The sequence below is a fragment of the Cibotium barometz genome, chromosome 7 (genome assembly GCF_041138505.1).
Source record: "Cibotium barometz isolate CiBa-2024 chromosome 7, ASM4113850v1, whole genome shotgun sequence".
In the NCBI taxonomy this organism is placed as follows: Eukaryota; Viridiplantae; Streptophyta; class Polypodiopsida; order Cyatheales; family Cibotiaceae; genus Cibotium; species Cibotium barometz.
This window is the reverse complement of record NC_141052.1, coordinates 28,470,680-28,496,128: the sequence shown is the minus strand read 5'-3', so window position 1 is coordinate 28,496,128 and position 25,449 is coordinate 28,470,680. Positions and strand designations below refer to the sequence as shown.

The window sequence follows — 25,449 nt, the reverse complement described above, 5'->3', positions numbered from 1 at the left end:
TGATAGTTGAAATCTAGGGGATTGGAGAGATAACCCTAGGCATACTTGTTTTAGCCGACAATACATCACTTCTTCCTTCAGAATTGACAAAATGTTCCTAAGCCAACAAGCATCATGGGTCCCTCATACTCTGAGGGTTTTCATAGATTCTAGCACTGTCATCTCCGACCATATGCTCTTGAAATGGAGCTGGTATGCAACTGATGGGGAGGAAATGGAACTAACTGAGTTTCCAACTAGGAAATTGAGAGTTAATAACCTTCTACTTAGAGATGATCTTTTTGTTGGATACACTGAGGAAGCCATTGGGAGGCTAAAAAGGAGAGGTATGTCGAATGGATCATGGAGGCAGTTTGCTAATGAAATGCAAGGAATCATTAGAGATGTTGGCAAATTGAGAGCTTACAAGAGGAGGCAAGAGGAGGCAAGTAAGGAAGAAGTGGGCAATGCAATTGGAGAGCATGTAAACGAAATAGTAGGGACTTGGTGGGGAGAATTTTAGATGAGAATGGACAACAAATGAAGAATGTTGAGCAAATGGCAAGAAAATGGGTAGAGTTCTTGGGTTCCACCCTTAGCTTGAAGGAGGACTATTCTCAGAGGAGGTTTCAAGCAGAAGATAAATTACTAGGTCTAATTAAGTAGAGTGTGGACCCTGACAAGGCTAGATGGCTAGAGAGAGATGTTGATATTGAGGAATGGTGGGTAGCTCTCTTGAAACAGGGAAGGGACAAAGTTCCTAGATGGGATGGTTTGTCTGTGGAATTCTTTATTGCTTTTGGCCATCCCTAAAGGATATTATTGTGGAAGTATGTAAAAAGGCCTTCAATTTTGGAAATATGGATAAGTATTTCAAATAAGGTTTAGTGAAGTTAATCCCTATGTAAATTGCCTGTATAGCAGTGAATGGTAGAGCTACCAGAAGAGTTATAGCCTAGTTGGCCTGGGACAAGCTGTCTATTCCAAAAGGGGAAGGGGGCATTAGAATTCTGCATTTGCCAACCCAAACCCTTGTAAGGGTTGCCTTACTTCTTCCCAAATGCCTTCATCAAGAGGATACATGGTCTGTGCTGGTGAGAGAGTTAGTAGAATTGTCACTAGTTCAAGCTAAAGGTAATTGGTGAGAGAGTTAGTAGAATTGTCACTAGTTCAAGCTAAAGGTAATTGGCAGGGATTGGGGTGGAAAGACAAACTATTCTCCTATGCTCCTTTGAAGTTGACAGGTTTCCTTTATGCGAGATGCTGAGCACGAGGTGGAAGGAAGGCTTAAGTCTTATGGCTTGGGATGGGGGATGCAGAGCATCAGGCGACTCTTTAGCTTGGGGCTTTGGTAGACCCATAAATTTAACCCTCCTTTAGGCCCACTTGAAACCTACTCAGCAAGGAAGCTGAATAATAAAGGCTTAAAGAGGCTGAATGATTGTTGGGATTAGACAATTGTAGGGTGGAAGGAGTTGGACCACACCTGACACTGGAATTTCAACGGTGTGTAGGGAGAGGGATTTGATGGCTCAGGTGCTTGTTCATATCCAAATTGGGTGGTTTTCCATTGCTACACATGAGTCATGTTGGATTAAGGACTAGGCTTGGTTTAATGGGGCTAAACTGGCAAAAGGTAACACTAGAGACCTGTACACTGAGTTGAGAAAAGGAGAAAGTAATGTGGAATATTGTAATAAGATTTGGAGGGTGAGCTTGAGTTCTAGCTGTTGGAAAAAGAGATGGAAGTTGATGTGGGAAAGCCAGCTACCTGTTAAATTTTAGGTCTTTTTGTGGTGGGCTTTGCCCATTAGATCTAAAGTGATACAAAAGAACTTCACTAGTGGATGTTGTCCCAGGTGTAGAACTGCATTGGAAGATGGTAAACATGCATTCTGGGATTGTCTAGCCATCAGAGGTGCATGGGGAAAAATTGGAAAGTGGGTCGAGCAGTGCTTAGGAATTCAAGCTCATTGGGGTGATTGGATCTTAGGGAAGTGGGCTTTCAATGCTGAAGCTCCAGAAGTACTTTTCAACATTATGAGAGCATGCTATTTTATGGGAAATCTCGATCACTAGGAATACAATTGTATTTCAGAATAATGGATCTCTTGTTGGACTTGATGTGACAGATGTAATGCATAAATGTGTGTGTATGTGATGGTCTATAACTTGTGTGAATAAGCTTGAAAAAGAGGGGATGAGTCAACTAATGCAGAAACTTTAGATGAGCATCACTTGATTTATGTATCTACTTCGGGGAATCTTCAAGCATACTAGGGTAACCTACCCCACAATTCATATCTTATAGGTTAGAATTGCTGAGGGTTTGAAGACCAAGCTGCCAAGATTTGGACCCAAAACCAACAGATGGTACCTTCAAGAGAAACAAGTGGATCATCCTTTTGTTGCTTTCATAGAAAATCCTGTGGGGACCAAACCTACAATAAAAATCTAGTCCAAAAAGGGGGGACATATTGGAAAAACAAACCCCTAGAGGGTGTACCACTGAGGCTATGATGGAGGCTTGTATCAAGCTGGGATATCAGATCTCATGGGAGCAATCCAATTTTCTTTTAGAGGATGATAGATGGACTTTGTTGTTTAATTTACTAAATGAAGTGAAATGTGGTAAGTAGTGGGTCAATTTGTAGTTTTGGGGTAGTAAGTAGTTTTGATGGATGTGAAAGACATAGCTGTGAACTCAGCTTTCAGTTAATATATATACTTATTATTGATTAAAAAAAAAGAAAACTTCTCACCCTCCTACGCTGCTTGCTCCCTCAGCGGGGCTGAGTGCCTCCTTCGTCAAATTCCCTCTTCTTTCCCACCTGCCCAGCATCGAAGATCGCCCCTCTACCCTCGAATTTATAAGCACCAAGAGCTAGGTAATTATAGTATGTTTTTAATTTAGTATGTTAGGTAATTATAGTATGTTTTTAATTTAGTATGTTTTCAAGTTTGGTATCTTTTATTTTCTGAAAATATACTATAATTAAAACATACTATTTAAAATTTTAAACATACTATTTTTTTGAACCTTATAATTTACAAGCTTAAAATAATTATTCTAAGGATTCAAAAGTTTATTTAATTAATAACCATTCCAAATAACGTTTTGGGTGCTTATTGATTATTAGGTGGTGCATATATTCACTCAAACTTATTAATTATTTTTTAAGGTGGTGAACCTTAGAGTAATAAGGTTAATACATACCCTATACCTTAGGGTGTCCCTCTCTCCCTACCTCTCCCCTAGAAGTGAAAAAGAATGAGCCCTCTTGCCTTTTTAAAGAAAATCATGAGCCCAAAAAAAGAAAGATTATGGAGGACATCATGAGCCTAAAAAACGAAACATTATGGAGGACATCAACCTTTAAAAATAGAAAGTAATGGAGACTAACATAGATAGAAAGAAAGCAAAAATAGAAAGCATGTGGACCCAACACCATTTCCATTTTTGACCTTACAAAAAACTTTAATAAACATACCAAATTTTGGTGTGTTGAACCCACCAAGTAATTAATTAATCACAAAAAAACGTTTTGGGTGCATATTTATTTATTTCCATTGTGTTTTTTTTAAAAAAAAAAAGCTAGAAGTACCTGTAAACGAAAGGCGGCACCAAGTAGGAAAAAATTAAGGAAATTTACCAATGGACGAATTGTCGCTTGAGGAGCAGCAGCACTTGCATGAAGCAGCTATGGATCGGCAGCGGGGGATTGACGACACAGTCGCAGAATCTTCTTCTAGTGATGATGAAGAAAGCAGGTATGGTGTGCTAATCTCAATCTCGCACGAATGAATTGATTGCTTGGCATGGACATCTTAGGTTAAAAACTGATCAAAGCTTAGTTGATGTAACCACACCATCCTCTCTGGCTGATGAAGACCACACTTGAAAGAGCTTCACAGCCCATAATCTCATATGTGTATAAATACTCACTAATGGGCTGTGTGTCTGTAGATCATAGATTGAATCTAACGATCAACATCGAAAGGAGAAAAGCTTTGGCTGATTGAGTGGTGCTGTTTTCATACAAACTGTTTAGTTTTTCAGGGCTCATGTGTTTAATAAATATATGTACTATGAAGCATTAAGAAAGATGACATTTTAACATCATAGACACATGCCCTGTAACTGTTTTAAACATCATGGGCACATGCCCTATGACCTTGTAGATCATCTGTTGGCATGTAGGATTGCTGGATTGATAAAGTTAGCAGGCCAGTCACTTTGCTGCATGTTGGGGCAGCGAAGAGTTAATTTGATTATCAGTACTTAAAGGCTGTCGAAAGATAAAGTAGGAGGCAAGAAAAAAAGGGAATCTATGCTACTCAAGATTGCCAAGACGACCCACGATTGGAGAATATCATGGAGATTGGTGGTGTGATGATGTGGAGCTTGGGCAATTAGCCTGAGGTCAGAACTCTCTTGGTCTAGAGGGTATGTGAAGGCTCCTTGCTGGTCCAGAAGGACAAGAAAAAGCTGTGGGCCTGTGGCATGAGAGGGCTAGGCAGTGACCTAGGTGGCACAAACTGCCATGCATTTTCCACTGGACAGCTTAAACATTTGAACTGTATACAGGGTGAAGCATAGGGCCATGGCCCCATGGAGACTCCCGAGGCTCGCCCTTCCAGCAGCTAGCAGAGCAGATGGGCATGAGTCATGGTATAGCCGAGTATGCACGAGGCAAGGACTCAAGATGGATTGCCTCCCGCCAATCCGGTATGACCTGGACTCCCCATTCATTAGGCGATCTCAGGATGACAAGAACTGGGTGATCAGATATGATTTATTGGGACTCTACATACAGGATACCTGGATCACAACACATGAGCCACTCTCACACAAGCCACAGTACTAAATGGATTCTTTCATGAGGCTTACAGAGGATGGTTTCATACTGAGGGCCATATATGTTGACATATACATGTCACATGCCATGCAGATTGCAGTGGGCCAGTTGTGGGTGTCATCGCACTAGAGACAAGGAGAGCCATGCAGATACCTCATGAGGAAGAGGGGATATGCATTATGTGAGAGGGAGGTTGAGTGAGAGGAGCACTTCATATCCAGGTGCACTGTATATTATGAGAGACTACATGTGATTCAAAAGATCTAGCGACCAAGCTAGAGAAGATGAAGTTAGACTCATCCTGGAATTAACAAGACATATCGTCTGTTATCAGCAACATACTTTTGGCCTCAGATGCAACAGGATGTTATTAAGTTTGTTAAAGCTTGTCACTCTTGTCAAATTATGAAAGCTTCACGACAACTTCCTCAAGGATTGCTTCAGCCTTTGCCAGTTCCTCAGGAAAGATGGGAAAGCATAAGCATGGATTTCATCACTACTTTGCCGCGTTCGCAGAAAGGCAATGCTCAAATTTTAGTAGTGGTTGATCGGTTTTCCAAAATGGCACATTTTATTCCTTGCAAGAAGACAGTTTCTGCTCCAGATCTTGTAGCGTTGTTCGTACAGCATATTTTCAGAATCCATGGATTGCCAAGATCTATTGTTTCTGACAGAGATCCGAAGTTTACTGGACATTTCTGGACTTCCTTATTCAAATCCCTTGGTACGAATCTCTTGTTCAGTTCTGCTTACCATCCTCAGACAGATGGACAGATAGAAAGGGTAAATCAAATTTTGGAAGAAATGCTTAGACATTATATTCAGACAAGATTAGCTTCTTGGGAAGAATATTTGCCTCTTGTGGAGTTTGCTTACAACAATTCTCCGCATTCAGTCACTGGAATGACTCCTTTTCAAGCAGCATATGGTCACACTCCGCTTGTGCCCACAAACTTTGTTCTTCAACACAAGGTGGCATTAGCAGATCAGTTGATTCAAGAAATGCAAGATATTCTTGTACAAGTTCGAGACAGACTGATTCATGTTCAGCAGAAGTATCAGAAGTATGCGAATAAGCACAGAAGGCATACTGAGTTTCAAGAAGGTGACTTGGTTTTGCTTTATGTTGCACCGCATCGATATAAGACAGTAAAGTCAGTCTTTCCGAAGTTGCGACCGCGTCTCTATGGTCCATTTAAAGTTATAAAGAAGATTTCAGTTGTCAGTTATAAGTTGGATCTTCCACCATCTTGGGGAAAAATTCATCCGACATTTCACATCTCTTGGATCAAGGAATACATACAAGGAGATTCATCTATTCCGGAGTTATCTTCTTATGTTCCTGAGATTGAAGATGATCATATTATTCTTGTTCCTGAGAAGATTCTTGACGTTCGTCAGAAAGAAACAAGAAAGAAGCTTACTACAGAATTTCTTGTTAAGTGGATGGACTTGGATGAGTCAGATTCTACTTGGCAGACAGATGAAGAAATGCAACAATATCCTCAACTCCTCCAAGAATTCTTTGGCAGACGATCGACTCTCATTTAATCACATGGGTTTTATTTTAAATGGGAGGGAATGTCACGATTGTGACTTAGTTCATTATACAGTCTCCTTATGATTACAGATACTGAAGTGACATGATTACAGAGGACCCCTACACTTGGATGGTCACGACTATTCGCTCTAGAGACATGCCTCTTCATCAAGAGCCACACTCCTTCGACGACTGGTCACACCCCTTCGCTCTAGGGTTGCAACTCTTCACCCAATGGTTGCAGCTATTCATCCAAAGGATGTGTCTCTTCGCCTAGAGTCATGACTATTGGTCATGGGATGTGTCTTTTCATTCGTGTCTCTTGAACTCCTATATAAGGAGCCTATTGTATCACAATTTCAATCAATCAATCAAACATCTGTGTTCAAGTCTACTTTCAGTTTAAGTCTTAATACACAGATAGTGGATGAAATACTAAGTAATAACAGTAATCCTCACACATGGATTATCCAGATCAGCGGTGCCTCTTCCTACTAGAGCTTCATCGCCATAGAGACTCACTGATTAGAGAGTTGAGTTTTGGAAGATGCGTTTTTGCTATTTGCTTTTGGCTTTTTGGAGAAAAGCGAACTGAATCGCATCTTTAAAAAAAGGCGAATGGTGGCAGAATTGGAGGGGTTGTGTCGGGTGGCGTGTAATGTGTGGCGCTTCTTCTCCATGGATGACTGGTCGTTGGCACACGGCAACTGAGGCACAGCAGTGGCAAGGCAAGGCATTGGTTGGGGGTGCACGACATTAGTCAGTCGTATGGGCTGAGGGTAGGCGGTGCAGGGGATGGGAGCATGGCTGCAGCCAGTCGCTAAAAAGCAAGCCAGCGCAGGCATATCATAGCTTTGGCCGGTCACCAAAGAGCTTAGGCAATTTCAGAGTAGTAGCGCAGGTGGGATGGGATGCAGGAAGCATCAGGCTGTACTATTACAGGGTGGCGCAGGGCTACAAAGAAGGCCGATGTTTGACCGCTTCTCTCTCTTCTGATGATCGATCCCTCTCCTTTGCCTTATAGAACATGGAGCTCTCCAGATCGCAACAACAAGCCTCCAACCTGTGCCACATAGTCTTCGAAGGTGAGCGCATCCACTAGGATCTCAGGCTGCGCGTCCATAACAACAGATTTTCCCCAAACCTTTTTGGTGCAGAAGACTAGAGATAGGCTTTTCTCTTTCTCTCTCTCACCGTGGATTGCAAGCCTTGTTGAAGAGATTTGGATACAGAAGCTACATATACATGGGATGATGTTCATGGAAGAGATGTGTTGTTCCTCTTCGTCTTGAACTTATGTGTATTCAGGGGTTGCTTGACACGTCTTCTATCTTTCTCTCTTTGGGTTATGGAAAAATCACAGGGTGGTGTTGTGGAAAACAACCCTGGTTTTGGCACCGTGCTTGGATGGTGTATATGTGGGTTTCTCATGGAAACAGGACATTGGTTTTTCGAGAGGAAACAAGACTTTGGTTTCGAGGAAACAGGCCTATGGTTTATGGAATACAGGTCTTTGGTTTCATGTGGAAAACATGTCTTTGGATTCATGTGAACAGGTTATAGTTTTCTCGAGGTTACATGCAAGTTGTGGCTATAGGGAAGGACATGTGGTTTGGTACAGCCCTACTTCTGTTTGGGAAAAGGTTTGAGAGAGATGGAGAAGACCTTTTCAAGCAAGGAGGTGTTGTACAAGTGTGCCTTCTCTATGGTATACTGTGCTGTGATAACGAGAGTTCTCTTTTGGAAGTCCTGGGTGAAACTATAAGGGATCCTATTGGTGGAGGATTCTACAAGTTGTACTTTGTACTCAAATTTGATCAAGTAAAGAAATACCACAAGGGATGCCACTGCGTTTTGGGGCGAATCGGTGTCCGTGTAATGTTTGCAGGAACACTCTAGCTCCCCCTGTTTGTTTTCCTTTTCCACCAGTGACAAAGTGTCAAAAGCCAGAGCCTTCAACCCATCTCTTGCACCATAACACTTCAATTGCTTCTTGTACATGGCTGACTACTTCCTGTCCTTGGTGTCTTTTCTCCTGAGCTTCATCTTTAGCTTTTGCTCTTCATCTCATACAAGCAAAGATACACAATCCTGCACTGCCTCCTGTACTTCCTTTTCACTTTCCACATGTTGAAGCTTTTGATGCGACTCTCATGAAACAACCACAGGCTCGCCTCCTTGAGAAAGTCGACGATATCCTGGCGATGGAACCATGAAACTGGCCTTCAGAAATTTGACGGGCGGTGAAACAAACACTCGCACACAAAACACTTCAACACTATTAAAGACTTGGTATCTTCACGGAGGCTCCATGGGGTTCGGAAGGCAGCTTCTTTCTATGTTTAGCAGTGGTGATCTACTATGCTTCATCAGGGACTTGTGCTTACCACTTGGGTGTGAAAGAATGTGCACAAGCGGAAGCAAATAAACATGAGAGAGAGAAAGATTGCAAGCAAGAACTGAGCTTTATTAGCTTGAGGTTACAGAGTACAAGAGCCAGCAAATAGGGCAATGAATGATGTGATAGAATGAATAAAGGGAGCAACTCTTATATACTTGTGCATGAAGTAGTTGGCTGTAGGAAACAGGCCGACAGCTCCACGACAGCATAAATAGAAAGATGCAATATTTTAACACCTCCTCTGCATCTTGAAGTGTGCAAAAAAGTCGGAAGAAAACTGATGACGAAGGTGCGACCATTGACACCTCAGCATGGCCAGTACTGAGTACACCTCGGAAAATGCACATGTCAGCTTGTTGTCTTCAGAAAACATAATGCCACTATAAAGAGCAAAAGAAAATTTGCTTGGCTCCAAACTCAAAGTAGAACTGTGAACACATCACATCCAATAACCTCGAACAAATGAACATGGAACACATCCTGTCCATAGTCTCTGCTAACCAATAGTTCTGGAACTCATCCGAACCATGAAGGAAACTTGGTTGATCTTGGAACTCATCCGGACCATCAAGTGAACTTGCCTGTCTTTAGACTTGGAACTCCGACACACGGGTCCCATGCTCCAGATTTAATATAAGAGAGATTTTGAAAGCCCCCTCTCCCGCCCACAAGCCGTTTCTGGAAGACGGCACGCGGGGGGATGCCCTTAGGATCAGAGCAAGATACCAGTCATGTTCACTGCAGACTGTAAGGCCTTGGGAGAGTTGGGGTTATCACTAGACGAGTCAGTGTCAGTGTCATGTGACTTGTCTTTGCCCTTCTTTGAAGACTTGCCCTTGTCCTAGAATTGCCTTTGTCCTTTGACTAACAATCCTTTGACAGGTGGCCTTTCTTCCCACACTTGTAACTATTCTATCCTCACCAACAAGCTTCCCCCCCGGAGTATGATGTGGTTTCTCGGGCTTTGCGGTGCCAGGTCACAACCACTCAATTGGATTTTGATGACCTTAGCTCCCTTCTCTTGGAAGAAGAGTCCTTTCTCGTTTCTCAGGGTAAGATCAAGGTGTCTCTTAATAGTTCAGATCAGGCACTTACTTCAATACAGTTGAAAGGTTGGAGCCGTTGCTTCTCATGTGGGAAGAGAGGACAGCTGTCTAAGGATTGTTTGTCCAAGAAGAAGGACAAGACCAAGGGCAAGTCTTCATCTTAGAAGCAAGGCAAAGACACAACACAAGACAGTGATACAGATACTTCCAGTGACTCATCTAGGGCTTCCAGGGCGCTTTCTCGGCTCGGGAGGACTAAGATGGTGTTCTTCTCTATTATACATGAAGTTTCCCCTATGTGCTTCTAGGCAGAGGAGGCTTGTAGGCGGGAGAGGGGATTGGTAGCAGCTCCATTTTCTTGTGCATGGGAACTGTGAGTTGGAGCTCCAAGCATTAAAAATTTGGTAGGACAAGGTCAGCTTTGGTGTAGGAGAGACTATGGACAGGATCTGTTTCCGAGTTCATTGTTCGAGGTTTTTGGGACGTGATGTGTCACAGTCCACTGTTTGGGAATAATGGGCACGGTGTGTCCAGAAGCTCATCATTCTATATTCTTGGAGCTCATTGCACACTGGTGTGGGAATTCAGAGCCAAGCAAAGTTCTTTGCTATTTGTGGTGGCGTTGTGTTTCGAGCAAACAGGTTGGCGGGTGCTCTCTCCGAGGTGATTCCGCTATCTGCAAGACTGGAGGGTCCATGGTTGGATCTTCATTAGCTTATCTTCTTCGAACTCTTGCATACTATGAGCTGCAGAGGGGGTGTTAGATTATTCTGCATCTTAGTGTATTGAGGTTGTGCCTTTTTATTGGGCTTTATCCATTTTTCTCTCCTTTTAGTGGGTCGTGGAGCAGTCAGCTAGCTCCTAGGGGTAGTCGGCCAGCTCCTTGTATCACTATAAAAGGGGCCTCCCCATAGGCACTTGTTTCATCCAATCCTAGCACAATTGCAACACTCTTGCTGGCTATCGTAACTCGTGGGGCCCGGGGGACTAGGGCCTTTGACACACTTGTTGATACCATCAATGCATATTAAAACATTTAAACATGGCCACAGCCTTAACACATCCATCATCACTTTGCATAAAACATATAAGCTCGACAAAACATCCACAAATGCTGAAAATGGAGAAAATGGAGCTTGCACATGTGACACCACATAGAGGCCGGAATGGGCCGACCCCCCCCCTTGGAGTATTTTATTACCCAAGGAGAATAATATCATGTACAAAGCTTTGAGGGCCTTACTCTCCGCGCGGGAGATGCCGGATTATCCATATACAAATGCCATAACACAGCCCCCAACACGAGTCTACCAAGCCGGAACACAGGCTGTAGAAATGCCGAACCAACAATATAATCCATATACCTCCGTGTGGGTACTGATTCTTCCCCAAAAACCACGGGTCTTCATGCAATAGAGCTGTTTTACAGCAAGTACAACTCTCCATTCAGCCGGTACAACAAGTACAATGGTTGGTACAACTTGTACAGTCGGCAGAGTGGTTGGTACAGCAAGTACAGTGGCTGGTACAGCAAGTACAACAAGTACAAATGTTGGTGCAAGCAGGTACAACAAGTACAAGGATTGGTACAACAAGTACAAGGGTTGGTACAACAAGTACAATGGCTAGAAATCATAATAAATGATTAAATACCCTTGCCTTCAGTATTTCTTCACGATGGAGGCCTCCAAAACAGTCCCCAACAGCTGGTATTCTTCATGGGCAGCCTTCAAGAGAGAGCAGCCATCATTAGGGCAGCTTGTAACGGTGGTAGAGGCTTGTGTGCAGCAAGAGAGCCTCCATTAATGAAGAGAGAGGGCTCCAATTTATAGATTTGGGCCTCCCATGAGCTAAAATGGCAAAAAAAGGCTATAATGACAAGTGGAGAGCCACACAATAGTTGAAGTGACAAGTGTGACGCCACTTGTCTCACTTTGATCCATTTTCTGACAAGTGTGAGGCCACTTGTCTCACTTTGGTCCACTTTCTTGCCACATGTCCCAATTGAAGAGATGGATCCTTCCATAAACTTTATCTCTAAAAATATCTTAATTGGTAGACATTCTGTCATAGGCACTTTGGCAACTCTTGGTATCTGCTCAATTCCAGATGTAGTGACGTGAACAGAATTTCCATTGGAGTTAGGCCAAAAATAGAAACCCTCCTAGATTTTAGGAGTGTGATCCTTTGTATTCCAGGATAATCCCCCATTCCCAAGCTTGTACTTTCCAAATATTTAGACATCGTGGGGTCCACCAGACCCCTTTCATACTCGGAAATGTCTAGGCTGCTGACAACCATTGCCATTATAAAAGCTTCATGCTATAATAAAGGTGCTCTTGTCAACAAGCTCTCTCTCTCTCTCTCTCTCTCTCTCTCTCTTTCCTTGTCTAAGCTTCCGCCTGTGAATACTTCAACAAAAAGTGCATTGGAGAAATTCAATGGCTCCAACATTGAAAGAAAGTGAAGCAAATAGAAAACACAGATGTAGCCCCAAGAACAAGACCTGTAAATGCTGGAAACTGATGTTTATTTGCTGAAAACTGAGCACGAGGGAAGCCCGTAGGTGTTGTACAATGGTAAGAAGCAGTAGCAGCTGCTAATGACCTCAAGTGAATGCTGAAAAATGATATGAACTAGGGGAAAGGGGGGTCAGCCCTTATACACTCCCCCATATGTTGGTAGACTAGCTGTAGCAGGCTGACATCAGCACAGTAGCATAAAATGCTACATAAATGCTGAAAAATACCTAAAAAATGGTAGAAAAATGCTGAATAATATCTACTATGATATGCCAATGCAGGGTCTCATAAATGGCCAATACAAGCATGAAAATGGTGATGTAGACCATCTGGAGATGATATAATCCAACACCTCCTCTTCAGCGCTAGAGAGACGGTTCAATATCAGCATGCTGAAGTAACAGCTCCATAGTAGCTCTTGGAAGTGGTTTGGTGAAGAGATCAGCCACATTGTCCTTGGTAGAATAGTAGGCTAGTCGAAGAAGTACCAACTCAATCCAGTCGCGTACAAAATGATAATGCACTTCAATATGCTTGGATTGTCCCCGTATCACAGGATTCTGTGCTAGAGCAATAGCACTCTGAGAATCCAAGAAAATAATAATTGGGGAAGTGTCGGCACAGCACATGCTCCAGAATTTGATGAATCCAAAGTGCCTCAATGGAGGAGAAAAGGTAGGATTTATACTCGGCCTCGGTGGAAGAAGCAAAAACAGTCCTCTGCTTTTGAGGCAAGAAACCAATCCAGAACCAAGCATGAAGCAATATCCAGATGTAGACCTCCAAGTATCAATACAGCCTGCCCAATTAAAATCTGTGAAGCACTCAACCTCCATAGGTCCTGCAAGATCTGCATGTATAAGCTCCAGTCTTCGGGTTGCTCGATGAGTGGCCTCCTCTGGAAATGCATCTCGATGATGCTTGCCCATCATGTAGGATGAGCAGATGTGTGAGAGAGACCTGAGCTGAGGCAGTCCGTTGACAACCTGCTTAGAATGGAACTTTTGTAAGGCAGCAATGGGTACATGACCGAAGCGAGAATGCCATAGAGAAGTATCTGTCTCAGAAACCAAAGCCATCAAGGGGGAGAAAAGCTGATGAATATGGGAATCAGTGTGAGGGATCTGGGAAGAAAAAATGGTGATCTTGTAGAGACCCCTGTCATGGACTCCATTGGCAACATCCGAGAGAGTCTTCCTTTCAATTACTTCGAAGACCTCATCATCAAAGTACACACCAAGTCCCTTCTGAGAAGCTTTGTATATTGAAAACAGATTTTTGGAAATCCGTGGTACATGTAGAACATCATGTAACGTGGCAAAAGAACCCAAAGAAACATTACCAACACCGGTGACAGGAAGCGAAGGGCTGTCGCCGATACGAACCGAAGAAGAGAGCCTGGTAGTCCTCCAAGATATGGGCCTGATCGGTCGTGTGGGCAGAAGCATCACTATCACCAACCCATTCCACCGCTTCTGGTGTGTCACTAACCTCTTTAGGAGAAGTCATATTTGTGATCACGAGGAATGAATCCTGTGAAGAAGTGGATGAATCTGTGATTGCCATGTATGCAACTTTGGCAGATCCCTTCTTTGAAACTTTGCCTTTATCTTTGGTGTTTTCCTTGTCAGATGCTTTAGAAGCATCATGGGCTTTATACTTGGCTTTGGCTGCTCGAGAATCATCACGATGAGCAAAGCAGCGACCCTCATTATGACCTGACCTGCTACAGTAATCACATTCATTGCCTTTGTCCTTGGATTCCTTAGAATCCTGTTTACCCTTGCCTTTGCCTTTGTTTTTATTGTTGTTGTTGTTGTTGTTGTTGGAGTTCCCTTTTCGGCCTTTGCCTTTGCCCTTGTCAAAGGCAAACAAAGGCAGACTTTGACTTGCCTTTTCCGCCAAGCATGCACTTGTCGTGGAGATAACTCACGACTTCCTCAAAAGGGGGAGAGGATCACGGAAATAAATATTATCCCTGAAAGAGTCAAAGGAAGCATGCAACTTACCAAGAAGTTTATGGATGGGATTGTTGATGGTGCTCGCGTACTCCTCAAGCTGCAGCTTGATACGGGTGAACTCTCCAATCTTCTCAATCAAGTTATCTGACTCATTGATTGTAAGCTTCTCTAGATTTGACTCCAATTTGGCAATCTTCACTGTCGAAATTCTCCCATACCTTGTCCACATCTGATGAGCATTACTCCGGGAAGAGAGAAATTGTGCGTGTATAGCTGGAGTCATGCAATGGATGATGATAAGATGAGCCCGAGCATCCAATATGCTTCTCACAGCAGGGTCCACCAAGTGAGATGTGGAGATAGCCATCCACACACCGGCTCCTTCGACCAGCTGGAGCAGGCCGACAGCAGCATAGTAGCCTAAAATGCTACATAAATGCTGAAAAATACCTAAAAAATGGTAGAAAAATGCTGAATAATATCTGCTAAGATATGCCAATGCAAGGCCTCATAAATGGCTAATACAAGCATGAAAATGGTGATGTAGACCATCTCGAGATGATATAATCCAACAAACTTTTCTACCTAGTAGACAAAGATCAAGCTTCTTCTAATGAGGGATGGAGTGTGGAATGTCGTCAAGGGCATTGAAAAGCAACCTGCAAACAGGTCAAGGTGCCGAGAAGATTCATGTCTGGCAAGATATGAATGACAAAGCCCTTGAACTCATTGGGCTGAGCCTCGTAGACATCCTCATACATCAGGTGGACTTTGACAAATTGGCCAAGAATGTATGGGACAAGCTAGAGAATCTTTTTGGCAACAAGATTAACAATTCAAAGGTACTTCTCAAGCAAATGTTCATTAATATGAAAATGAATGAGAGTAATACCCTAGGAGAACATTTGAGAAGACATGTGCCAAACTTGTACAAGAAGAAGAAGATGAAGATGAAGCAGAAGCATCCACAACAGTAGAAGACAAAGCATTCATAGTAGTGGAAAATCTCTCTCTCAATGAGGAAGTTTATGATTGGGTCTTCCTATGTGTTTGAGTCGAGGGTTCTCTGCACGGGAAGTCCCCCAAAAACTGATTTAAATGATCCTTGTGTGTGTTTTCCACTTTGTAATGCCTTACTGTTATAAAAGGCTCCATAAATTCTTTTTTTTGGGGTAAATTGATGTAGGTTGTCACGAGTGGTCAAGCTCTTATATCAGGCATGACATGAGAGTTCAGGTATTGTGTCTCTTTTGGGCACATAATACATACCAGAGTCCAAATCACCATGGCTATTGAAGGTTTCTCCAACAAGATCTCATTCACTCCCGGGGGAGTTTGCTGGTGTAATAACACTGGTTAGGTGCCAATCTTACTGGGCACCCTCCCATGAACAAGAAGCTTGCCAACACTCAAAATATGAACCAGCAACAACGCAAGCGATAACTGAAAGTACACAACACTGCACAAGATAACACTGCAAAGATAGAGACTGCACAAGATAACACTACAAAGATAGAGACTACACAGTACACCACCACTGGGGCCACGAACAAGCCGACCCCCCCCCCCATGTCTCAATATTGTTGTATATTATTGGAGTATTTAATCTGTGTACAAAGTTCCAAGGGCTTTCCAGCTAGATATTCCATGCAATGCAAATAATGAATACGTGTCGGTGTAGACTGTCGATGCCAGACTCGTTGAAAAAGAGTAAAAGTGGCCTAACCACCAGCCTCATGAACCTTGAGTTGAGTGAACGCGTAACTGTCGTTTCGAGACCACACACAAACAGACGCTCTCATACTAGAGCGTGGTTCACTCAACTCGCAAAGACTGTGGTACAAGTCTTCGGGGTATGGATATAGGTACTCATACATCACCAAGTACACGAACATGCACTTGGTAAAGAACTGGTACTCAATCGGTACATTGGTGTGTCGATGCAGGTACTCGAATAGGTATATGGGAGTCAATGTAGGTACTCAAACATGTACATGGGAGTTGTAGCAGGTACTCAAACAAGTACTCAAGTGAAGGAGTAAGTACTGGAATAGGTATTGTAAATGCAGTATCGGTACTCACACAAGTACCAATAGATCTAAGTACACCAACAGGTACTCAAGTTGGTGTAGATGCAGTAGGTACAGTAGGTATTGTTGCAAACCAGGCACACTGTAAGAACAAACAGGTGCACGTACGCAACAGGTACAGGTCATCAGCAAAGTGTAGGTACAAACTGGTACAGACCAGTACGGCAGGTCCACAACATGTACAAAGTACGGACAATAGGTACATGTCGGGTATAGCAAAGTATAGGTATGGTAGCTTTTTGAGAGCTTCTCTGATTATGTCGACTTGCATAATGAGAAACGGGAGAGAGATGCTAGAGAGATGCGCTTCCTGGATATGTGAGGAGGAAAGAGAGAGCTGAGAGTCGTGGCAAGGTTAGTGGAAGGAGTCCTATGCCTATAAGGTGTCCCCCTCGTTAAATTGGGCCACGTGAGGGCTAAATGGGCCAAAGGAGATGCCCAAAGCTTGGGTTGGCCATTCATGGGCCTTGGGCCCTGGGCATTGGCCAGTGGATGGTTTTCAACTTTAATGAATGTGAATTGAAAAGGTTATAAAACTTTTACAATAATAAACAAGGGTTATATATACTCAGTACGAAGGCCTGTGTGAATATATGCTCTTATGTGTGTGTGTGGAGTGCGTGTGTGAGAGTATATCTTGATATAGAGTTCTACGCCCACTATTGGGCACTAATGATGTTCGTGGGGATGTCGTAGTATCTAGTCCATACTATGCATAATGGAGTTGATTGTGAATTTTTCGTTCGAGTTGCGGCCAGTTGATATTGTGTTTATTCTTTCTATCTTTAGCGGTGCATTTTCCCTATCAACTACTTATTTGCTGTACTAATTCTTTCTATTTGCTACTTCCCTTAGTGCTAGGCTTCATTATGGCTGAGTCTGCCCTGCATCTCTAGAGGTTTAACAGAAACTCATTACGAAGGCCTTTGTGTGAAGATATGCTCTTATGTGTGTGCGTGTGTGTGTGTGGAGTGTGTGTGTGAGAGCATATCTTGATACAGAGTTCTACACCCACTATTGGGCACTGATGACGTTAGTGGGGATGTCGTAGTATCTAGTCCATACTATGCATAATGGAGTTGATAGTTATATAGTCTTGTGGGTTGACTACCATGAGTATATAACATGCATGTTCCTAAAAGGTGAATTTGGGCATGTTCCTGGATTCATCTAGGTATATAATTCAGCCGTATTAGCGGACATGCAGATTTCACATTGTGAAATTTTCGGTCGGCGAGTTGCGGCCAGTTGATATTGTGCTTATTCTTTCTATCTTTAGCGGTGCATTTTCTCTATCAACTACTTATTTGCTGTACTAATTCTTTCTATTTGCTACTTCCCTTGGTGCTAGGCTTCATTATGGCTGAGTCTGCCCTACATGTCCGGAGGTTTGACAGAAACTCAGTGCGAAGGGCTTTGTGTGAATATATGCTCTTATTTGTGTGTGTGTGTGAAGTGCGTGTGTGAGAGCATATTTTGATACAGAGTTCTACACCCACTATTGGGCACTGATGACGTTAGTGGGGATGTCGTAGTATCTAGTCCATACTATGCATAATGGAGTTGATAGTTATATAGTCTTGTGGGTTGACTACCATGAGTATATAACATGCACGTTCCTAAAAGGTCTCAGCTACACCATTCTGCTGCGGTGAATTTGGGCATGTTCTTGGATTCATCTATATATATATATATATATATATATATATATATATATATATGCACAGGCGGAAGCGTAGACAAAACAAGAGAGAGAAGAGGGAGCAAAGGAGAGAGAGCTTGTGGACAAGATCACCTTTTATAATAGCATGAAGCTTTACAATGGCAATAGCCAGCAAGAAAGTGTTGAACTTGTGCTTGGGATTGAACTACATCAAGTGATTATGTGAGGCCCCTTTTATAGTGAAGGGAGTGAGCTGGCCGACTACCCATATAGCTGGCCGACTGTGTACGACTTCCAGAAAATAGGAGAAATATCTAAAATACCCAAAAAATAGTAAAGCCAATATAACACTAAGATGCACAATTCTAACACCCCTTATGCAGTTCATAGTGTGCAAGAGTCTGAAGAAGATAAGTTGATGAAGATGCAACCATGGACCCTCCAGCACTCGAGATACCGGAATCACCTCGGAGAGAGCACCCGCCAACGTGTTTCCTCGAAACAAAAATGCCACCACGAATAGCAAGGAACTTTGTTTGGCTCCAAATTCCCACACAAGTGTGCAGTGAACTCCAAGAATAAGATGATGAGCTGCTGGACACATCGCGCCCATAATCCCCAACAGTGGACCGTGAACACATCACGTCCCAAAAGCCTCGAACAATGAACTCGGAATAGATCCAGTCCATAATCTTTGCTATACTAAAGATGACCATGTCCTGCCAGATTTTTAATGCTAGGAACTCCAACTCAGTTCCCATGCACCAACAAATGGAGCTGCTACCAGCCCCCTCTCCCGCCCACAAGCCTCCTCTGGTTGGAAGCACATGGGGGAAGTGCATGTATACTTGATAAGTACACCATCTTGGTCCTCCTGAGTCGGAAGCGTCGTGGGAGGCCTAGATGTGTTACTAGAAGTATTTGTATCACTGTCGTGTGTCGTGTCTTTGCCCTTCTTTTGAGATGAAGACTTGCCCTTGGTCTTATCCTTCTTGGACAAACAAGCCTTGGACAGATGTCCTCTCTTCCCACATGAGAAGCAATGACTCTGACCTTTCTTTTGAACTGAAGTAAGTGCCTGATCAGAACTATTAAGAGACACCTTCATCGTATCCTGAGAAACGAGGACGGACTCTTCCTCCAAGAGTAGGGAGCAAAGGTCATCCTTGTTCATACAGGGGGGAGCCATATCCACAGCAACAAAGTACACAAATCTCATCACTCCAAGACTCCTTGCGAGCACTCACCAATGAAGCGAGGCACTAGGACCAATTAGCCTCCTCTCAAATCTGAGAGAGAAAGAGGCTGGACAGCAGCAAAACAGTCCACCAAAACTCACGGAAAACACCCAACCGGAGGGAGGGGAGGCTAGGAAAGAAGTAGAGATGTCGGGGCCGCTTGTTGGGATGCACCACATGCGAGAAAACTCCTTCCACTGCAGTCCACGCTGTAAAAAACAGAGAAAACAACATTTTCACCGCGATCAATGCTGAAAAACAGCACCAAGAAGCTTGCCGATGATGCTTGGCACAAAGTAGCAGCAACAGGGCAGCCCGGGGAGTGAAACGTTGATGAGGAAGAGCACGGGGAGAAGAAAGAAAATGCAGCCACTGTTTGCTGCTCCAGAAAACGCAGTAGATGGAAGGGAAAACAGCCGCCTTCAGTAGCCTGAAATGCAGCCAATTGAGAAGGAGATGCAGCCAGCAGAGAAGAAGCAGAATTGCAGATGTGGGCAGCTAGAATCCTAAGCAATTGATACCATGTTGGAGTATGCACAGGCGGAAGCGTAGACAAAACAAGAGAGAGAAGAGGGAGCAAAGGAGAGAGAGCTTGTGGACAAGATCACCTTTTATAATAGCATGAAGCTTTACAATGGCAATAGCCAGCAAAAAAGTGTTGAACTTGTGCTTGGGATTGAACTACATCAAGTGATTATGTGAGGCCCCTTTTATAGTGAAGGGAGTGAGCTGGCCGACTGCCCATGTAGCTGGCCGGCTGCGCATGACTTCCAGAAAATAGGAGAAATATCTAAAATACCCAAAAAAATAGGTAAAGCCAATATAACATTGAGATGCACAATTCTAACAAATTTGACACGTCATAACACGCAGTCACATGAAAATAAGTCATGCAAAACCAGTTTCAAGCAAGTAGAGATGCATGCACATGCATTATGCAATGGATATGTCTCCTGTTCGTGGAGCCTGTAAATAGCAGGCCTCCCCAAGCACGAAACTGGTTCAGTGGGAAGCGGAAACTAGGATCCGTGACAGTGGGTTCCATGTCCTGGCCACACTACGGTGACACGAGGCCTAGCCTCCTGTAGGTAACACGAATCTTGGCCTCAGTACGGGTGACACGAAGCTCCTTGGCTTCCCGTACCTTGGCATGAAACAGGGAAAGTCCATGTGGGGTGGCCAAATGGGGACAATTAGGATTTGGAACTTAGAAGGTGTGAACGCCCCCTATGTGTGGATAGGATAAGTGTGCCATGTGTCATTAGTTCAGTGTGTGTGTGTGTGTGTGTGCATGATTTCTATGGGTCAAAAGATAAGGCTTCAATCCTACAAAAGCATGTACTTGGTGAAGGTTCAACACATCAATCAAATCATCATTGAGTCATGCAGTCTACCTCACTCTACAGCTTTGTCATCTCTCTCTTTTTCTTTGTCTCTTGCCCATGTAAACCAATAATATGTAGATGAACTTTGGAAGGTACTAGGTTCCCCCAAAAAGGCTATGATGTACACGCTTTGGGAATGGGGGATTATCCAGTAACACAAGGCCAATCATCATTGGTTTTTGTTCACTGTGTCTAGAAGGATGACATGGATTTGTAAGATGGCAGCGAAGCCTAGATGTATGGGAAACTACTCTTGTAGGCCATCGAGAGCAGCCTGGGGACAAGGGTATGATGACCAGTTCACATTCTTTTAAAAACAATGGACAATTCAAATAAAAGGCCAGACAGCTTATAACAACGGCACTATGTATTTTAATACATGTGAAAGGGATTACTCACGAGGGTGCCCAACTTTGCATATTACATGGTAGCGGAAGTATTCGTAATTAAGGATCTTGTCACACAAGTCTCACACCGCTTTTTGTATCGTGAGTTTCGCGAGTTTAGCAATCCAGTTTTATGACTCCAAACTTTAAAGATTTAGAGAGAGAGAGATAGAAACTTTACACCAGATTGGGTCCCAAATTACCCACTGAAGGGGCCCCCTATCCCATTACCGGAATAGTATTTGCTTTATTACTTTGAAGAGAATGACTTTGGACTGACGATAAGCCAAACGTAAGACCTCGGAGGACCAAGAGTTGGGCTGAACTATACATGGTTGTAGAAGCACCAATAATGACTGATCTCAAGCCTATGCACTCTTCCCAAGGGACTGTAGGAAGGTTGCAAATCTGAGGCTGAGGTATGGGCTGATTGGGACTGTTTCTAGGCTGTGAATGAATGCTGAGTTTTACCTTCACCAAAGTGGCTGTAGCAAAATGATGAGTTGTATGCGGGTAGAATGTTGCTAGATGCTAAAAACGCAAGGAGGATGAAGCATGTATGCTGGCCGGCTACTGTATATGCTGAAAAAACCAAGGTTGATGAAACTTTGAGGCTGGTCGGATGCAAGCGATGCTGTGTTTTGCTCGTATGCTCCTAGATGCTCCAGCGTTGATGCTCCAATTGGCTGATGGATAAACGTTGATGCTAGATGGCTGAATATATGAGATCTATGGCTGAATGTCCAATTGTTTTTGCCCCTTGTGCTGAAGGCTCAAACGCTTGAAGATAGATTGCTGAATTATGAGATGATGCATGGAATGGTGCAAAGCAAGCCTATTTATATGCTCATGAGTGGCTGGTCGGTTGGCTGAAGGGCTGGCCGACTGTAGCCGACTTTGCTACACGACTTCCATAAGCTTAATAATGCTGTAAAATATGGGAAAAATGCCAAATAAATGCTGATAAATATCCTAAGGCTTCCGCAATGGTCTATATGCAATGGATGAATGATATGCAATATGCAGAGTGCTTTTTAATGCAAACCCTAAGGTTTCTACTGACTCTACATGCATGAATGATTCTCTTCAAGTGGGTTAAGGGACTTGATTGACTGATTGACTCACTATGGCTGAGGAATGACCTATGTAGCTCGTGCCTGACATATCTTGGACTGAGGATTACAATGGGGTCACGACGTACGACAATTATCATCCTAAAGGGTACTAATACTGTACAATGTCGCACTGATGATGATGAGCCATCTTGTCACCATGCACTACACTGCAGAGTGCATGTGACACTCTACATTTGTTTGGACACTCTTTTTATATGGTTGGGCACACAATTAAGAGGGTGTGAGCACCTCTGTCCATTCACCGTGCCTACTGTGGCGCACACGTCTCTCTACTGTTTGTACTTGCTGAATGGACCATATGGGCTGGTTTGCTGGTTGTACCGGCTGATTTGCTCTTATTCTGCTGTAGGCTGCATTTGCAATTGAACCGTCTATGTACACACGAGCACTTGCGGCTATTTATGATGTTATTGTGCTGTTTATGATGTTATTGTGTTTCTTGATCCAGCTGAGTTTTTATGCTGTTTATGAAGACCTATGCGTATGAGGAAGATTAGTACTGGTTGTACCGGCTGATTTGCTCTTATTCTGCTGTAGGCTGCATTTGCAATTGAACCGTCTATGTACACACGAGCACTTGCGGCTATTTATGATGTTATTGTGTTTCTGATCCAGCTGAGTTTTTATGCTGTTTATGAAGACCTATGCGTATGAGGAAGATTAGTACTTACACAAGAGTTGGATTTTTTTCATCAGTGTATGGTGCTTCGGGCATGTGTCAAAGGCCAGTTATACTTGAAAAAATGGATATTATATATGGATAATCTGGCTGTCTTTGTGCGGAGAAGTGAAAGGGCCCGAGGTTTGTACAAAGTGAATTTCTCCTTGGTTAATGAAATATTTTAAGGGGGCCCACCCCCATACACGTTTTGGCAATTTGGGTGCTTAATGGGGGACCCTAGAGGTGGAAAGGTTCTATTGCAAGGATTGTACTTGGCTCTATTTATGTTCTTGTGGTCATGCTGGTACATCTTTTGTTGATATGTGGAATTCGTGGACATTTATGGAATGTCCTAGTATCATTACATGGCGTGTGCCAATGCCGTACGGTTGAGTTAACGGTCTGTACAATTGATCCCTGCTAGAAAGTTGTTTGGTGCTATAGAACACCTTGGATACTGGCAACCAGCATGACCTCTCTAGGCACCAGTCTCACTTTTGTATTTTTCTTTGATTGATAATTCTCTACTTTTTATGTGTTATAGGGCTTTAGCCTTAGATTATTTCTCATTCAATATGTTCCGTGATTTCTAAGCTGATGATGAACCAACACATGTTATCCATTTGTCTTAATATATATATTCTTTGCCTAAATGCAGTTCCAAACATCAAGGTGATGCCTGTGCGAGACCTCCTGCTTGCACACATTCATACTTGGGTGGTCAGATTCTATCTTTGTATTCAGCTCTTGCTAAAACGTCTCGTTTTTTTTCCCTAGAAAAGCTAGAAAGAGGCTTTTGTTTTTTATTATTGTATTCTCCATTTGTGCAGAAGTGGATGATATTACTTGTAGAAGAGTTCTTTTGGATGGAGGGGCAGTTCTCACCCTGCCAATGTTCTATTTGGAAGGTAAATTTTCGAGCTGGCTCCCTCACTGATTATTTCCGAGTGAGAGGGTTGTCTGTTGTGTGATGCAATAAATCAAGGATTAATCTAGGTGGTTTGCAATAGGGACGGTGCTATTTCCAGGGGCAACACTGCCATTACGAATAATTCAACCTCGTTTCAAGGCTGCTGTGGAGCTTGCCATGCATCATGAAGAAGCACCTTGCACTTTTGGTGTGGTATGCCCTCCTTTCACATGCCTTCTGGGCTTTGACATTGATTGTTCATTATCTCCACATTAGACTGTTATCTCAGCAATACATAGATTTTTCATAACTCAACGATAAACTGTTAGTCTGTGGTGTCTTGCATTTCTACCCTGCGTACCTTTGCTTTTGTATTAAAGGTGTGGGCAATGCCTTTGATGCATCATATTCCCCATGATATGTGTCAAACTTCACAGATTTGTCTCCGGCTTTGAAGTCACGAGACTTTGATGCATGTGTGTGCATCTCAACATGTTTCCCCCCATGTTTGTCCATTGGGACAGCCCCTGTGACTAGCATCATTTTTGGACCAAAAGGTGATGCATTGGCTGGCCCCTCTGTTCTAAGTGTAGAGATAGCTAGTGTTCACGGTGATCGTCTCTCACGATAGAAGTGAATGAGAACCGTATGCTCTGATACCAATGTAACTTGGTTGAACACAATGCTAATCAATACACTTAAATACACTGAGATTTGATGGACACTTGCTCAAAATACAAGAAGTAAATTGCTGAATTGACAAGAGACACACAATGAGCCGGAACGGCTGACCCCTCCCTCAAATAAAGTATATTAATCTTGGGAGAATCAAGTACATAGTGTCATGGGCATTTCTGACCAAATTTCCATACCAATGCATATGAATATAGTATTGCAAACAAGTGGTTGTCGATGTAGACCAAGGTGGAAAGGTACGTAGTGTACGGCACGCTATCAGTACGTACGGAACGTACTTCTGTACGGAACAAATTTTAAGGTACGTAAACAGTACGTACCATTTGTAAGCAGTCCTAGAAACCTGAATATTTTGTAGACATAGCAACCAAAATACTTAAAATAAAGACTGAACCTCATTACTTAAAGTTTAAATCAATTATCAGTTACCAAGCCCATTACACAATACCTCATGTCAACAGTCATAGTGATATAAGCAAGAACCATGAAAGTCATAGATGATAAAAGAGAGTACAAATATCATGTCTACAGCACATGTCCTGGTCCACAAGTGCAAAAAGCAAAACAATGAAACACTACAGTTGTCTAGACTCTAGAGCATAGTCACAAGGGACGGGGGACGGTGACGGGGGACGGGGACGGGACGGGGGACGGCACTCAAAAAATACTCTCTCTAAATTTCTGCCGCCGGGGGGATCCAAGGGGGGCCGGCGGCAGCCATTTAGGCCCCCCTTGGCGGGGGAGTTCGGGGGCAGCGCCCTCGAAGCTTGAAACGAACTCAAAATCGTCTCTCGTACTGTCTCTCTTACTGCTGTCTCCAACAGCCATAAACGGCTAGAAGAGCCAACGCCCAACAGCCATAAACGGCTAGAAACCAGGCAGGCGCAACGGCCAAAAACTCCGTCCCCTCCGTCCCGACGTCCCGACGTTCCAAGCCTCCGTCCCCTCCGTCCCCTGTGACTATGCTCTAGAGTCT

The 25,449-nt window shown here is 43.3% G+C and overlaps 1 protein-coding gene across 1 annotated transcript in view; it reads left to right on the top strand.

Annotated features, from left to right (window-relative positions):
- The first annotated feature begins 3,484 nt into the window (after positions 1 to 3,484).
- The window catches only part of LOC147636854 (uncharacterized), a 39,803-nt gene continuing 17,838 nt past the window's right edge, over positions 3,485 to 25,449 (top strand). The window contains exons 1-4 of the mRNA XM_086800415.1: positions 3,485 to 3,750; positions 23,526 to 23,587; positions 23,698 to 23,775; positions 23,878 to 23,990. Coding sequence (XP_086656541.1) covers positions 3,635 to 3,750; positions 23,526 to 23,587; positions 23,698 to 23,775; positions 23,878 to 23,990 — 369 coding nt within the window. The 5' untranslated portion in view covers positions 3,485 to 3,634. The remainder of the gene's footprint in view (positions 3,751 to 23,525; positions 23,588 to 23,697; positions 23,776 to 23,877; positions 23,991 to 25,449) is intronic.